General features: G+C 51.7%; 1 protein-coding gene across 3 annotated transcripts; it reads left to right on the forward strand.

The window, feature by feature from the left end:
* Positions 1-2,240: 2,240 nt before the first annotated feature.
* On the forward strand, positions 2,241-13,429 carry LOC133341234 (E3 ubiquitin-protein ligase ZFP91-like). 3 transcript variants are annotated; one of them, XM_061549707.1, is made up of 9 exons: positions 2,242-2,298; positions 2,330-2,837; positions 4,078-4,564; positions 5,004-5,453; positions 7,649-8,119; positions 9,214-9,291; positions 9,404-9,511; positions 10,930-11,034; positions 11,823-13,429. In XM_061549707.1, exons 3-9 carry the CDS (start codon positions 4,087-4,089, stop codon positions 12,251-12,253), a joined length of 2,121 nt encoding a protein of 706 aa, XP_061405691.1. In that variant the 5' UTR covers positions 2,242-2,298; positions 2,330-2,837; positions 4,078-4,086; the 3' UTR covers positions 12,254-13,429. The 3 variants fall into 3 exon arrangements, with proteins under 3 accessions (XP_061405692.1, XP_061405691.1, XP_061405690.1); XM_061549708.1 differs by lacking the exon at positions 11,823-13,429 and adding an exon at positions 11,483-11,804 and having other exon boundaries at positions 2,241-2,837; XM_061549706.1 differs by having other exon boundaries at positions 2,249-2,859.
* The last annotated feature ends 198 nt before the right edge of the window (positions 13,430-13,627 follow it).

The raw sequence follows: 13,627 nt of genomic DNA on the forward strand, positions 1-13,627 counted from the left end.
ATCCAGCAGTAGAGAGAGTGGGGAGGTCGTCATCCAGCAGTAGAGAGAGTGGGGAGGTCGTCATCCAGCAGTGGCGATCATGGGGAGGTCGTCATCCAGCAGTGGAGATCATGGGGGAGGTCGTCATCCAGCAGTGGAGATCATGGGGAGGTCGTCATCCAGCAGTGGAGAGAGTGGGGAGGTCATCATCCAGCAGTGGAGAGAGTGGGGAGGTCGTCATCCAGCAGTGGAGATCATGGGGGAGGTCGTCATCCAGCAGTGGAGAGAGTGGGGAGGTCGTCATCCAGCAGTGGAGATCATGGGGGAGGTCGTCATCCAGCAGTGGAGAGAGTGCGGAGGTCGTCATCCAGCAGTGGAGAGAGTGGGGAGGTCGTCATCCAGCAGTGGAGATCATGGGGAGGTCGTCATCCAGCAGTGGAGAGAGTGCGGAGGTCGTCATCCAGCAGTGGAGAGAGTGGGGAGGTCGTCATCCAGCAGTGGAGATCATGGGGAGGTCGTCATCCAGCAGTGGAGAGAGTGGGGAGGTCGTCATCCAGCAGTGGAGATCATGGGGAGGTCGTCATCCAGCAGTGGAGATCATGGGGAGGTCGTCATCCAGCAGTGGAGAGTGCGGAGGTCGTCATCCAGCAGTGGAGATAGTGGGGAGGTCGTCATCCAGCAGTGGAGATCATGGGGGAGGTCGTCATTCAGCAGTGGAGAGAGTGGGGAGGTCGTCATCCAGCAGTAGAGAGAGTGGGGAGGTCGTCATCCAGCAGTAGAGAGAGTGGGGAGGTCGTCATCCAGCAGTGGAGAGAGTGGGGAGGTCGTCATCCAGCAGTGGAGAGAGTGGGGAGGTCGTCATCTAGCAGTGGAGATCATGGGGAGGTCGTCATCCAGCAGTGGAGATAGTGGGGAGGTCGTCATCCAGCAGTGGAGAGAGTGGGGAGGTCGTCATCCAGCAGTGGAGAGAGTGGGGAGGTCGTCATCCAGCAGTGGAGATCATGGGGGAGGTCGTCATCCAGCAGTGGAGAGAGTGGGGAGGTCGTCATCCAGCAGTGGAGAGAGTGGGGAGGTCGTCATTCAGCAGTGGAGATCATGGGGAGGTCGTCATCCAGCAGTGGAGATAGTGGGGAGGTCGTCATCCAGCAGTGGAGATCATGGGGAGGTCGTCATCCAGCAGTGGAGAGAGTGCGGAGGTCGTCATCCAGCAGTGGAGATCATGGGGGAGGTCGTCATCCAGCAGTGGAGATCATGGGGAGGTCGTCATCCAGCAGTGGAGATCATGGGGGAGGTCGTCATCCAGCAGTGGAGAGAGTGGGGAGGTCGTCATCCAGCAGTGGAGATCATGGGGAGGTCGTCATCCAGCAGTGGAGAGAGTGCGGAGGTCGTCATCCCGCAGTGGAGATCATGGGGAGGTCGTCATCCAGCAGTGGAGAGAGTGGGGAGGTCGTCATCCAGCAGTGGAGATCATGGGGGAGGTCGTCATCCAGCAGTGGAGAGAGTGGGGAGGTCGTCATCCAGCAGTGGAGAGAGTGGGGAGGTCGTCATCCAGCAGTGGAGATCATGGGGGAGGTCGTCATCCAGCAGTGGAGAGAGTGGGGAGGTCGTCATCCAGCAGTAGAGAGAGTGGGGAGGTCGTCATCTAGCAGTGGAGATCATGGGGAGGTCGTCATCCAGCAGTGGAGATAGTGGGGAGGTCGTCATCCAGCAGTGGAGAGAGTGGGGAGGTCGTCATCCAGCAGTGGAGATAGTGGGGAGGTCGTCATCCAGCAGTGGAGATCATGGGGGAGGTCGTCATCCAGCAGTGGAGAGAGTGGGGAGGTCGTCATCCAGCAGTAGAGAGAGTGGGGAGGTCGTCATCTAGCAGTGGAGATCATGGGGAGGTCGTCATCCAGCAGTGGAGATAGTGGGGAGGTCGTCATCCAGCAGTGGAGAGAGTGGGGAGGTCGTCATCCAGCAGTGGAGATCATGGGGAGGTCGTCATCCAGCAGTGGAGAGAGTGCGGAGGTCGTCATCCAGCAGTGGAGAGAGTGGGGAGGTCGTCATCCAGCAGTGGAGATCATGGGGAGGTCGTCATCCAGCAGTGGAGATCATGGGGAGGTCGTCATCCAGCAGTGGAGATAGTGGGGAGGTCGTCATCCAGCAGTGGAGAGAGTGGGGAGGTCGTCATCCAGCAGTGGAGAGAGTGGGGAGGTCGTCATCCAGCAGTGGAGATCATGGGGGAGGTCGTCATCCAGCAGTGGAGAGAGTGGGGAGGTCGTCATCCAGCAGTAGAGAGAGTGGGGAGGTCGTCATCCAGCAGTGGAGATCATGGGGGAGGTCGTCATCCAGCAGTAGAGAGAGTGAGGAGGTCGTCATCCAGCAGTAGAGAGAGTGAGGAGGTCGTCATCCAGCAGTGGAGAGTCGTTGAGTTTCAGCTTTCTACAGTAGCAGGGACATTAACGATTTACGCCCAAGCGATTCATAAAATCGTCGCTATTGTTTCTCTAAAACGATCCGTGAATCGATCCGGGTTTACTTCGCGACGATGCGACGCGGAAACTCCGCGTAGGCAAGGCGCGCGGATCGACAACAAGCGATTCTGCGCGCGCGATCCGATGCGCACATCGCAGGGCAGGGAATCGACGAAGCTGTTCCGCTAATCTCTGGTGGAGGTGCGGCGTCTCCACGACGCTTGGGGCTCATCAGCAGCGCGCCTCCACCCGCCTCGCTCGTCAGCACGGAGCCTCCACCCGCCTCGCTCATCAGCACGGAGCCTCCACCCGCCTCGCTCATCAGCACGGAGCCTCCACCCGCCTCGCTCGTCAGCACGGCGGCACCGCCACCTCTCCTGGGCTGTGCGCGTCTCGCCGACCCAGGTGCGTCCCGCACGGCCGCGAGGTGATCACACAGCGCGTGAACACAGTGAACACGACACACTACCCCGTGAACACGACACACTGCCCCGTGAACACAGTGAACACAGTGAACACGACACACTGCCTCGTGAACACTACCCCGTGAACACTGTGAACACGACACACTACCCCGTGAACACGACACACTGCCTCGTGAACACTACCCCGTGAACACTGTGAACACGACACACTACCCCGTGAACACGACACACTACCCCGTGAACAGTGAACACGGCGCTGGGCGCAGGTTCACAGACGTATCACGTCCGACGGATGCACAGGTGCGAGTTCTCACTGCCAGCCCCGTCCCACACTCGAGTTATCCGACAGCTCCAGCCGATCGAAACGTAATCCCGGCGCGTTCTTCCTCGTGTCTTCATTTGCGGATAAGAGGCAGAGAGATGTGTAGAGTACCTGGGGCAGCTTTTGAAAGCAGACCGTGATCAAAGCGACACAATACGCTTGCAATATTTTAGGACAAAGGAGAGGTAGCCCAAGAGTACATCCACCACGGAGAAGGAGTAACGAACCCAGCTTGTGTTCAGCTGCTACATGGATTCTTTCGTCACAAGATCTTGGCAGAATGACCGCTTGGGGAGACGTTCATCAAACAGTGGAGAGATCTCGGCTGATGACAATGCTTCAAGCCAGGTGCCTGCGAGGCGATGGCGGCTGCTGTGATTGGCTGTACGTGTGCCCTGCTGTGATTGGCTGTACGTGTGCCCTGCTGTGCATTTCTTGAATACCGGGGCAGTGCCTGCATGCTCACAGGTGCTGGTGCTCTTGAGAAGAGCCGTGCGCCAACAGCACTCGGTGGATGGTGTTTTTGTGGATCGCACAGAAGCCACTCGCTACCTTGAAGGTGTTAGCAGGGTTTTAGGTAACTCTCATAAATGCGGAGGTTGTGGGGGCACGTTAAAACCAAAACCTGGTCTTCATGATTTTCATTTGGTTAGTTGGATTGTGTTTCCACAATTGACAGGCATGTACAGTGTAGCAGCAAAGCAGTCCATCTTGATGGAGAACAATGTCTATGCAAACAGATCATTAAAATCGCCAAGATGGTGTGCTAGGCCTGTTGTGGTGGGCTCGACGTACAAGAGAAAGATCGTGAGTCTGGTGGTTTCTACGACAAAGATAAGGGGGACGTTGCGATAGAAATATTTGAACGGTTATTGACGACCAGTGTTCTCTTCTCCAGGGCTGAAGCATGGCGACAGACTCGTCGTCAGACCTCCCTACGTGGTGGAAGGGGCAGGGCATCAGTGCGGAGGTGGCCCAGGCCATGGACTCGGAGCTGGGGATCCGCGACTACGGGCCGCTGCGCGCGTGCGCCGACGACGGGCAAGTCGGGCAAGAGGTGCTGGCCACGGCACGCGACCGCCTGCCCTTCGGTTTCTACGCCGTCCTGCGCCAGGTGCTGAGAACCATGCAGAGCGCCGGCGCCATCAGGGCACGGTCGGACGCGGCCTCGCCCCGAGTGGACACGGCGCTGGGAAGCCTGCTCGATGTGCTGGTCACTCTGCTGAGCACGCTGAGTCAGGAGCTCCTGCTGACCGAGAAGAGGCTGAGCGCCATGGGCAGCGGGATGCCCTCCGACAGCGAGTCTCAGGACGCAGCAGCGGCACGTTCGGAAGACGTTTGTGGAGAACATCCTTGCCTGACAGAAACTCGGCGTTCAAGTGAAGGTCAGTCCTGTGCTCGAGTACAAATGGAAACTTTCGTTTCCATGATTTTGCTCGTAACTTATTTTTACAGGAGTAGGGCAGGCCTTTCCCAGAAATGCATGTTTGCTTGGCCTGAATTCTAGAGTAGAATTTAGACCAGCCACAGAAAGGAAACCATCCATAGTTGAGGCTTCTGCCGAATTGGGATACAACTTGCGCTCTCAACATGGAGAGTTATGGGGGGGGGGGGGGGGGGGGACTCGATTCTGACACTCACAGAACCAGAGAATATGCTTTCCTTGCAACATCTTGCGTCCTTGGTCTTCGGTTTGTGACTTTAACGTTCACGCCAATCTTTATTCATTGTTTATGTTCTGCCACCGGGGTATTGTGCACTGCGTTTTCAGTGGCCGGGTTCTTCCCTGCAGTTTATATGTCGGTGTTGTCTTTAATTAAATAGGCCCCGACGCTGGCAACCTCGACGAGCCGAGCGCAGACTTCCCCACGTGGCTCAAGACGCAGGGGCTGAGCACCGAGGAGGCCGCGGGCTCCGGGCCGCGCGAGAGCGGGGCCGGCGATGGCCGTGGGGTCACGGTGGAGCCACAGGGCACGGCGAGCGAGCGCCCGCCCTCGCGGCTCCACGAGGCCGCGCTGCAGCAGCTCGCGCAGGCCGCGCGCGGCACCGGGAATGACGGCGGAGGCGGCGGCGACGGCGGCGAGGGAACGCAATCGGAGGCTGCGGTGCCGCGGACCGACGCGGACCTGGGCAGCCTCCTCGACGCGCTGGTCGCTCTGCTGAGCAGAGTCAACCATGAGCTGCTGCTCTCCGCACAGAAGCTGGGCACCATTGATCTCTGTGCGGAGTCCTGTGCCACTGCTGCCGTCACTCCCAAGGGCTCTACGGACGAAGGTGACCGACGATCACCAATAAGGCGTGTCCTGGAAAGTGTTGATGAATTTACGTAAATCAAGTGCATCATTGGCATCATTGGTGTCATTGTCGAGCATATAAATAACATTGATAAACTACACTAACCAAGTCATTTGCCAACTTGATGCAAAATAACTGATGATGTAAATAGCTTTTGGTTGGAATCCTATTGTGAAATATGTTTGTGCATCTGGCAAACATGCGATATTTAAATACTATTGGATGCCCCCCAGTCCAGCAGCTCTGGTTGCAGAGGCAGGTCACCGGCTGGGGAGGTGAAGGAGCAGGGGATCAAGTTCCACATTGATTTTGTGTAACCAGGTGAGCACTCAAGAGATCCAGGATAGGAGTCTCATTTGCAAGAGTGACCTGGGTCACCAAAGTGACAAAAGCCAACACCAAACAGAGTACAACAATAAAGTAGCGCAATCAGAACAAAAACATTACTAACTATTATATTCCCTGCAGCTCAAATCGGCTCAGCCAGATCACTTCCAGATTGATCACAACACAAATCATAAATTAGGCAGAGATATTAGGGGGATTAGCAAGTTAATATCATGTCTATGTGTAACACCGCTTGTGTTGCAATGGAAACGTGATATATTTTTTATTATTATTTTATTTTTCTACCTACGTGACTTTACCGAAAGAACCAAAGAGTATAAACTACGATTGTTTTCATATTCTTAGGTTTTCGGTAAAGTCACGTAGGTAAAAAACATTAAAAAGTAAAATAAAATGAAATAAAAATCACGACGTTTCAGAGGCAACACAAGCTTCCGTCTTCAGGTGGTACCGTCACAGCCACGAAAGCTGTATCAAGTAAATGAGAGATTTCCGGAGCTACCACTCCGTTTATATAATGGTTGGAGAAGGTGGTGGGGCAAGGGCCGCATACTTTTTATTAATATGGTAAGGTGAGGCTTAAGACTAAGAATAGACTGCATAACAAACTGAGCCTTTGTTTGGAGAGGCACGGCTTGTGACTCAACCTGTGACAGGGAGACACCACTAAACATGGTAAAACTGTAATAGTTGTCTGTTAAATAAGATTGGCAAATAAGTGTAGTTAAATCTTTTTTGCATGGTTAATCACATCTTTCCAATGATTACTCAGTTTGTAACCGTCATCACGGTTGAAATTATGTCTGTACAAATATACAAACACAGACATAATTTCAACCGTGATGACGGTTACAAACTGAGTAATCATTGGAAAGATGTGATTAACCATGCAAAAAAGATTTAACTACACTTATTTGCCAATCTTATTTAACAGACAACTATTACAGTTTTACCATGTTTAGTGGTGTCTCCCTGTCACAGGTTGAGTCACAAGCCGTGCCTCTCCAAACAAAGGCTCAGTTTGTTATGCAGTCTATTCTTAGTCTTAAGCCTCACCTTACCATATTAATAAAAAGTATGCGGCCCTTGCCCCACCACCTTCTCCAACCATTATATAAACGGAGTGGTAGCTCCGGAAATCTCTCATTTACTTGATACAGCTTTCGTGGCTGTGACGGTACCACCTGAAGACGGAAGCTTGTGTTGCCTCCGAAACGTCGTGATTTTCATTTCATTTTATTTAACTTTTTAATGTTTTTTTACCTACGTGACTTTACTGAAAACCTAAGAATATGAATCCTTGCAGTCACGAAAGCTTCAAATCTAGAATTACGATTGTTTTGTTCTTTTTTCCAAAAAAAAGAGTGACTGGGAATAAACTCTCGCAAGTGCAGAAAACAGACCAAGTTGTACAGATGCTTAGCAGTGAGAATTCAAGCAATTTAACTTAATCAGTTTATAAACAATTGTATATGTACCTGGTCCTGGGGTCCCTGTATACCAGCCTGCACTCAACAGCGTGGTGAAGTAATGTCCAAACAAGCCTCGTCCCGACACTGGGGAGGGGAGGCCTTCCCCACCAGTGCATTGACAACGAGCTGTATTTTGTGTAAGTTAATTTACCCTGGAAAGGTTCGCCAAGTCTCAAGACAAATTTAAAGAGGGTTCTAGATTGGGGTGTTTGGGCACTCGGTGAGTGTTTTGCATGTGGGACAGAACCCGTACGTACAATGGGACATCACTTAAAAATACACACGGCTAGGTCACGGCCGCTCTACCGGCCACCCCGTTGTGAGCGCCTCTTGGTGTCGTGTTTGTCACGGCAGGCAATCACGGCGGGGCGCTTGTGGAGCCAGGCCCGGACTTCCCCGCGTGGCTCAAGGCGCAGGGTGTGACCGCCGAGGAGGAGGCCGCGGTCTCCGAGCCGCGCGAGCGCCACGGGGCCGGCGATGGCCACGGGGCCGGCGGCGATGGCCACGGGGTCGCGGTGGAGCCGCTGGGCCCGGCGTGCGAGCCCCCGCCCTCGCGGTTTCACGCTACGCTGCAGCAGCTCGCCCAGGCCGCACGCGCGGCGCCGGGGAAGACGGATCCGGCGCTGGGCAGCCTGCTCGCCGTGCTCGTGTCGCTGCTGGGCAGGCTGAGTAACGAGCTCGCGCTGTCCGTGCAGAAGCTGTGCTCCATAGAGGGGGCGGCGAGCGGAGAGGCCCAAGGCTGGGCTCCGAGGACTGATGATCCCGAGAGAAATCAACACCAAGACCTCCAGCTCCGAGAGCCACCCGACACGGACGGATACTCAAGTCAGTTTCCGCAGCTCGTCGCGTTGATCCCATGCCCCCCACGCGTCTTGTTATTGGCCTTCAGGAAAACTTAAGACTGCTGATTTTTACGTTTGTTTTCATTTAACTTGGCGAGTCCTTTGTCATAATGTCCTGCAGCTGCTGCTGCCTTTACTGATTGTTGCAGGAGTGCTTGTGCCACTTCATTCACTTGGCGTCACCACATTGGCCAAAGTGTACTCACGTGGGATACACAAGTACCCGCGTGTCTGTCTATAGCTCAAGGGCACCACGTCGTCACGGCTTTTCATACCGTAAATAGTTTCCTACATAAACTTACAGTTGATGTAGGCGTTTACTGACTTCGATACAATCTTGATAAAAAAATACATGTAATATTTACGGGTAGCTTTGCCATTAGTACCATCACTGATGTGGTGTTAGTTGTGCTGCTTGGTGGCACGTGCTGCATATGAACACTGCAACACGCAGTTCCACTTTGCATTATTGCTCATCCATAGCAACGAGAAAGATATGGCAGTCTTGGGTGATTTTTAAAATCTCCGTACGAGGGAGCCATGGATGTAGGTGATTGGGGGTTGTAAAGGTCACAAAGACCGTGATCTTGTGAAAGCCGAGGGAATGGCAGCGCTGCTCGATTGCTTACTGTGAAGCAGTGTCACATGAGACCTGTGGCACGGTTTGATGTTAAACCTGGTTTTGGAAAACACGCTCAGGCATTTCATGCCTCTTCTTGGGACCAATCGCCTCATCTGCTGAGACACGCTTGTCTTGTCAGGAGATGGTCCACAGGACATAATGAAAAAACATAAATGGCTGGTCATGCGACTCACTTATTACTAATCAGCTGGCAACAAAAAATGGGGTATATTTTTATATTCATTGGAACTATAATAACATTGGACATGTGTGTCCTTGGTTTATTTTCTTTTGGACTCTCAGACTCTGAAAGTCTTTACAAACATGTTAACTTCGTTGGGAGTAACTTTCAAGGGTGTGGTTGTGTGTGGTCTCTGCTCAGCCAGTGTCTGGCTGCCTGCTGCAGGACGTGCTGAGCACAATTGTTCAATTTTTTATCTTTTTCTCTTTCGCAGAAACAGTTGCGAGGTTTAAATGTTCCGAATGGCAGCCGTCAGTCCCGGATATGGAAGAGGAGTGGAGTCAGCCTCCAGGTCGGCTCCCAGAGTCGTGCAAGCTCACACCAACTTACTAACAAATGTCTTACGTGATGTTAATGAACACATGCTCTCTCATTGCATTTGATGATGCACTCTTTTATAACAGATGGCTATGTTGGAATCTCTAAAGACGATTTTGTTAGAAAGAAAAGAAGAAGAGCCATGCACGAGCGGTGGCAGGGAGTTTCCGTGAAAGCTGAAACGAGTTTTTCAGGTAAGAGTGGCAGTGGGGGGGGGGTCGTGATGATGATTGCCTTCATCATGCGCGCGCAAGTGATACAGCCGCCCTCCTTTACGTTGGTGGAGTAAGCGACTTTCATCTCCCATCTCGACGCATTTTAAAGGGCACCTCAGCTGCAGCTGTCACTGTGGGCACAAGGTGATTTAGCACCTGGCATGCAATCGGCCTGCCAGTAGGGGGCGTGGATTGCGGAGTGTCATCCCATTGTGCCAGCAACTTCACAACTGTGTCATTTTCATGGCTCGACACTTTCCCCGTTGCGCAGGACTTTGCTTGTGGTGCATTGTTAATGCACAAGCGTGGTGACTCGAGAAGGCTTGCCACACAACCATGCCGCATACCCCACTCACGGAGGATGGGGAGTTCACCTCCCCTACCCTCGCCAAATGTCGTGGTTGCCACTACAAGAGAAGGACTCGGAGCAAACCCTACTTTTGTCTCACATTGGAAACAATTTAGATTGTTGATTTTTTTAACATGTTTCTATGTTGACTTTCAACACATTTTTCACCAAATTTGTGAAAAATCTGCTTTTGGAGTCGGCAATGTCAACATGTGAGCAACGTAAATGAGCGCTAATGTAAGGCCTGTCGTGTTTCACCTTGAATTTGGGCTTCAGCAGAAGTCCTTGGTTGCTGGAGTGGAGCATCTGTGGTGGCGAGGACGGGATAGAATGAGATGAGAGGGAAGAGGTAGGCAGCGACGAGCCCATGGATGACCTCGAACATGGCGAGTGCGATCCTTCAAATTGGGATCCATTGGAAGGATCGGAGTATTGGGGTAATGTGGTCTCGTTTACAGGTGCAGGTGAAAAGTCTGCCAGTGGCATTTTTGAGTTGTCTCAAGGGATTTGGGGAGGCTGTAGAGCAGAGAGTTGCAGGAGTCGAGTGAGACCGCGCTGAAGGCACGGACAAGGGTCCGGCACGGACAAGGGTCCGGCACGGACAAGGGTCCGTGCCTTCATTGTAGGAGATGTTGCGCAGGGTTGGGGTGTGTGGGAAGAGAATGAGAGAGCTCGGGGTCAATGACCACTCCAAGTTTTCAGTGCTTTTCCAGCGTCGTGTCAGAGTTTAGGATGTACAGGCTCAATTTGGAGTTTTCACCATGAGTGGAATGTTGGCCACATTTAGCTGGAGGAAGTTACAACCATTCCGAGACCACGTCAAGGCCGGATGAGAGTGGACAGAGCCGGGTTTATGGCGTCAGTGGTGATGCAGCGTTGCGTGTCCTCGGCATCGACGTGATGGTCGACATTAAAACCAGAGATTAATTTGCCAAGTGGGAGGTGTAATGAGAGCAGGAGGCCTCGTTAAGACATTCGTGATGGTAATTTGTGTGGCGTTCAATAATGGTTCATGTATTCATTTCATGTCAACCCTCTTCTATGACAGATGCTACTGGCTTCCCTAAAGACAATTTCATCAGACAGAAAAGAAGGAAGACTACCCACAACAGGTGGAAAGAAGTGGAGGTTAAGACAGAAACTGGCTTTACAGGTGAGATAGTATTCATGTTGCATGGGCTGCCTTTGGTAATTTTATAGTTTGAATTGATTAGAGTTTTTCAGATAATTTACAATTTTATCTCCCAAACTCACGAATGCACCTTGCTACCAATCCCATGCGTGTGGGATTGGTATCAGGCGGCTCTTTACTTTGACGAACTCCACAAGGCCTTGGTGATTGAGAGGCAGTGCGCTTGCGAGAGTCGGACTGCTTTGTCTTTAGTTTGTAGTCCTTTCTCCGCACCTCCGGATTAGCACGGTTCGCTATGTACAGTGCGAAAGAAGTTTAACAAACATCAACTAGTCATAGCTGTAGGAAATAATGAGGTGATGTGACCTTTTTCTGGGGATTTGAGAGCACTGGTTGTGGGCCTGAGGATGAACACGGCTTCACTGCACCTGGGATTTAAATCGGTGTCAAAAATGTGGCGTCTCATCAGTGTTTTGCCAGAGACGTGAACAGCTGAATTTACTGGAATATCCACATTTCAGTTCATGCCGTGCGAAGGGAGGGAGAAAGCGAATGACCATAGACGACACGGCAGGATATCCCAGGTGATGTGGAGGGAGGGAAGTTCAGGATCGACTTGGATTGTATTGCAGGATTGTAAGGGGGAATGGTGATGTGGGAAGGGCTTCATTCAGCAGTGGATAGATTATGGCTGTGGATTTATTGTAAGGGATGTGTGTGTACTTTTGAAAGGATGACGTAACAAACCGTACTCTACTTTGTTTAATCGTGCCGAATGCTAACCGCATTCCCACATGCCTGCGCTCCAGGGAAACCGTACGTGTGCGAGGAGTGTGGAAAAGGCTTCACCAAGATGTCCAACCTGAAGATGCATCAGAAGACGCACACTGGAGAGAGGCCGTACGTGTGCAAGGAATGCGGAAAGGCGTTCTCCAGGATCTCCCACCTCCAGAGCCACCAGATGATCCACACGGGAGAGAGGCCGTACATGTGCGAGGAGTGCGGAAAGGGGTTTTCTCGCATCTCCACCCTGAAAACTCATCAGAGGACGCACACCGGCGAGAGGCCATTCGTGTGCCAGGAGTGTGGGAAAGCTTTCCAGGTTATTTCCAACTTAAAGATGCATCAGAGGACACACACTGGAGAGAAGCCCTATGTGTGCGAAGAGTGTGGGAAAGGGTTTTCCCAGTTTTGCCATTTGAAGACTCACCAGAAGACGCACCAGCAGACAGTCAAATGAGTTGCTGCGAGCATTAAATGTAGGAGGTTTATAGTTTATTTATTTAATATCGTGATGCTCTGGGAGCAAATGAAAGAATGCTTATTTATTCCAATCTGAGCAAACTATTTTGTTTATGCGACTAGATGATATTGATGCATCTATGTATTTGTGTTCAGGTGAAGCCTTTTACATTTTAACAATGCTCGTAGAGTCGGTACAAATAATCTCGTGTGTAAGACTCTAAAACTCGTGAATTGTGGGTTCCGTGAATTGACTGTGCGAGTGGTGGTCGTTCTGCACTAAGAGCGGTCCTCGGGAGCCCGCGTGACACAGGGTCAGTCCGCAGCTTCACAAGGAACACCACGCACGGGTCAGAGACGCACAACATCTGTAGTTAAGGTGTTTGCCCCACACAGGCTGGGTGGAACTCTGCTCCAGCAGAACTTTTTATGGCGTTCCACTCTTCTAAAGCAAGCTGAGACGGGTTACAAAACACAGCGCCGTTGTGGAGAACGTTAATACAATAACGCCTCCTCCCACGTGTCTCTACGTAAAATACACACAAGTAGTTTTTACACAACCTATCGGCTACATAGCCTTCTGGGAGTACTTGAGACCGTGTTGATTATGGTGACAACCAGAAGCACTTGATGTTATTAATGTGTGAACCACATTTTGTCACGGGATGAAAAAAACTGAAACTTAAGTATTCCCACCCACTCGTCTTCTATGAAGAGAAGTCGCAGTTTTGTGCTGGTGAGAGCTGTCGGGACAAAGCGAGTGCACAGGAACTCGTCCTCGTGCGTCCCTGCAGTCCTTCAGCAACGGTACCAACTGCATGTAACTTTATAACGACCATTCCACAGTGGGACCAAACAGATGGGCAACTTGTCTGTAACGGTCTGTTCGGTAGTAGAATGAAGTTTGATGCAGCAAATACTCGTGCAAGAAACGTGCTGCCATTGTTGCAGTTTATACAGTTGCTGCAATATAACCAGAATTTTATGGTTTTACATTAGGGATGTGTTATTTGTGTACATATAAGTGCACCGTTTTGCTAAATTAGAATTTTACAGTATGTGGTTTGGCGTTTATATAACATGTGTGGTTACTAGATCCAACCATAATAAAAACTTGGCGTATAGATAATGAAGCATCGTGTGGTTATGCATCATTAGTTGGCTGTCGTCCCTAAACGGTGTCATCGGAGCCACAGAGGCCGGCCTGCAACTACGTGCTCCGAATGCCCACGACCCGACAACACAAGCGGCTACGCGGTTTGCTTACGGAGTGAACAAGTTCAACGTTGCCCACGGCTTGCGGGAGAGGGATGGACACAGGTCGACCATTTCTGCCATCTCAACCCTGGCATGGCCTGCAGCTTGATGCACC

The sequence above is a fragment of the Lethenteron reissneri genome, chromosome 11 (genome assembly GCF_015708825.2).
Source record: "Lethenteron reissneri isolate LAM-NWPU_2019-01 chromosome 11, ASM1570882v1, whole genome shotgun sequence".
In the NCBI taxonomy this organism is placed as follows: Eukaryota; Metazoa; Chordata; class Hyperoartia; order Petromyzontiformes; family Petromyzontidae; genus Lethenteron; species Lethenteron reissneri.

What these genes read in the sequence shown, in the direction of transcription:
- LOC133341234 (XM_061549707.1), top strand. Translation starts at nt 4,087, where the DNA reads ATGGCGACAGACTCGTCGTCAGACCTCCCTACGTGGTGGAAGGGGCAG. An exon ending in AACTCGGCGTTCAAGTGAAG is followed by an intron (nt 4,565 to 5,003) that starts GTCAGTCCTGTG and finishes TTAATTAAATAG; the next exon opens with GCCCCGACGCTGGCAACCTC. An exon ending in AGCTGAAACGAGTTTTTCAG is followed by an intron (nt 9,512 to 10,929) that starts GTAAGAGTGGCA and finishes CTTCTATGACAG; the next exon opens with ATGCTACTGGCTTCCCTAAA.